This window comes from Babylonia areolata, chromosome 20, assembly GCF_041734735.1.
Source record: "Babylonia areolata isolate BAREFJ2019XMU chromosome 20, ASM4173473v1, whole genome shotgun sequence".
Classification (NCBI taxonomy): domain Eukaryota; kingdom Metazoa; phylum Mollusca; class Gastropoda; order Neogastropoda; family Buccinidae; genus Babylonia; species Babylonia areolata.
Window position 1 is genome coordinate 20,623,813 of NC_134895.1, and position 2,500 is coordinate 20,626,312.

At 41.2% G+C, this 2,500-nt stretch overlaps 1 protein-coding gene across 2 annotated transcripts in view; it reads left to right on the forward strand.

The window, feature by feature from the left end:
- Positions 1–2,500, forward strand: part of LOC143295301 (uncharacterized) — a 207,414-nt gene that overhangs the window by 153,655 nt on the left and 51,259 nt on the right. For both annotated transcript variants that reach the window (XM_076606926.1, XM_076606925.1), the window contains 2 exons: positions 754–818; positions 2,368–2,500. The exon at positions 2,368–2,500 is cut by the window's right edge and continues 25 nt beyond it. In XM_076606926.1, coding sequence (XP_076463041.1) covers positions 754–818; positions 2,368–2,500 — 198 coding nt within the window. The remainder of the gene's footprint in view (positions 1–753; positions 819–2,367) is intronic.

The following is a 2,500-nucleotide window of genomic DNA, read 5'->3' on the forward strand; positions in this document are numbered from 1 at the left end:
TTTATTTATTTTGCAAACGTTTTGGTGCAGATAGTAAAAAAGGGAAATTACTCTGTAATTAATGCTAGGGGACTTAATTTGCTTTAAACTGATCTTTCACATCTTAAACATTACATTTTGAAATTATACTCAATATATAAAAAGCTTGGATTTTTGTTAAAGTGTATCACAAGTGAGTCTTGAAGGCCTTGCCTCTCTTGTTCTTTATTTCCCCCCCCCCCCCCCCCCCCTATTCAGAACAAAGTAATTTTCCTGGAATGGAATGATTCTTCAACATCATAGCTTTGGCGTCATGACACTGACGTAAAATATTGTTCTGCTGTTTCTGGGTGGTTGTTTTTTTCCAGTTGTATAATGAGCCCCACCCCCCACCCCCCCACCCCACCCCACCCCAACCCCGCACTCCGAAACAGTATCCTTTTTGTGTTTGAGAGTGGATAGCTATACCAATAATCATGTGTTCATCAGTACGTAGTACTTTTTCAAGTGTGTCTTTTTATATTTCATTTGCAATCGTGTTCTTTTGTCATTCACGAAGTGTGTTTCAATGAATGAGTTCGCGTTTCAGCACCGTGAATTTAATGTGTGTGTGTGTGTGTGTGTGTGTGTGTGTGTGTGTGTGTGTGTGTGCGTCTGTGTGTGTGTGTGTGTGCGTCTGTGTGTGTGTGTGTGTGCGTCTGTGTGTGTGTGCGTCTGTGTGTGTGTGTGTGTGTGTGTGTGTGTGTGTGTGTGTGTGTATTTTCTGTGTGTCAGATGAACAGATTGATGCAGTTCTACAGTTTACCGGAAGCTCAACGGTTCAACATTGACAGTTACAAGTACGTGGTGGATAGAATCTATCCGATAGCATAATTATTGTCTTGCATTGAGTTTCCATCTGTCAGTCTCTCTCTCGCTGCCACTCTATGTCACTCTGTGTCCGTTTTTTCTCTGTCTCTCTGTCTCGCTCTACTCCCCCCTGCCTCCCTTACCCCTCTCTCATTCTCTGTTTCTCTGTTCATATATATACCTTTGTCTGTTTCTATCTTTTTTCTGTCTCACTATCTGTGTCTATGTCTATCTCTGTGTGTGTGTGTGTGTGTGTGTGTGTGTGTGTGTGTGTGTGTGTGTGTGTGTGTTCAGGTATTCTTAATTGTAATGGCTATCTTCACGAACGCACTGTTTATTCTAGTGCTGTTGTTACTGTTCACTGTGTTTCTACTGCTTGATGAAGTCAACTTTAAGCAAGCAAGCAAGCAAGCAAGCGCACACACACACACACACACACACACACACACACACACACACACACACACACACACACACACACACACACACACACACATACACAAACAAACAAAAAAACAAACCCAAAAGCAAAAAAAACCAAAAAAACCCAGCGATGATAAATAAGCAAATAAATGTAAAACATGTAGACACACGTTCACACACACACACACACACATGCATAACAGATATGCAACAAACATGCAGTTTCACAGAAAGCACAATCAAATACACATAAACGTACATGAGCACCATTATTATTATTAGTATTTTTATGTATTTATCTATTATTTATTTATTTATATATATATATATATTGTTATTTATTTATTTATTTTATTTTCTCAAGGCCTGACTAAGCGCGTTGGGTTACGCTGCTGGTCAGGCATCTGCTTGACAGATGTGGTGTAGCGTATATGGATTTGACCGAACGCAGTGACGCCTCCTTGAGCTACTGATACTGATACTGATCTACTGCTTGAACGATTCTACCACGATTCATTATTGTCATCCTAATCGTCATCACCAGAACCGCTTCCAGCATGATTATCAGCATCATCATCATCATCGTCAACAACAACAATATCGTCATCATCGTTGTCGTTGTTGTTGTCGTTGTTATTTTTATTGTTGTTTTTGCTGCAGTGCTAGTGGTGGTGGTTGTGACGATGATGAGGCCGATGCCATCATTTCGACGTCTTTGACGCCATTACTTTCATCATCATCGTTTTCGTCGTTATGTGTGCTCACGAATAGTCATCGGCTACCATGATGTTGATGATTATTATGATACGTGTCATGATTATCATGATGATGATGATGATGTTGATTGTTATTGTTAATGTTATGAATGGTATATTTCTTTTCTAAACTGTTATTGTTTTTAGTAGTAGTAGTAGTAGTAGCAGCAGCAGCAGTAGTTGTAGTCGTAGTAGTAGTAATGAAATTGTTTCTACTACTACTGATACTCCTCCTCATCAACTACTACTACTACTGCACTGCAGCCGCCGCCAATGCTACTGCTACCACTGCCACTTGTTGCTAAAAATAACAACACACAATCATGATTATCACCTCTCCATGCACATGTCGGTCACACAGGGCCACAGCGAAATCTGGACACACCCTGCGGTTCCACTTCTACACGGACAGCCGCAACGTGGACACGGTCAAGCAGCTGTTCCGCCTCATCGCCATCCGTGGCCGGCTGTTCAACGTCACCTTGGTGTACGGA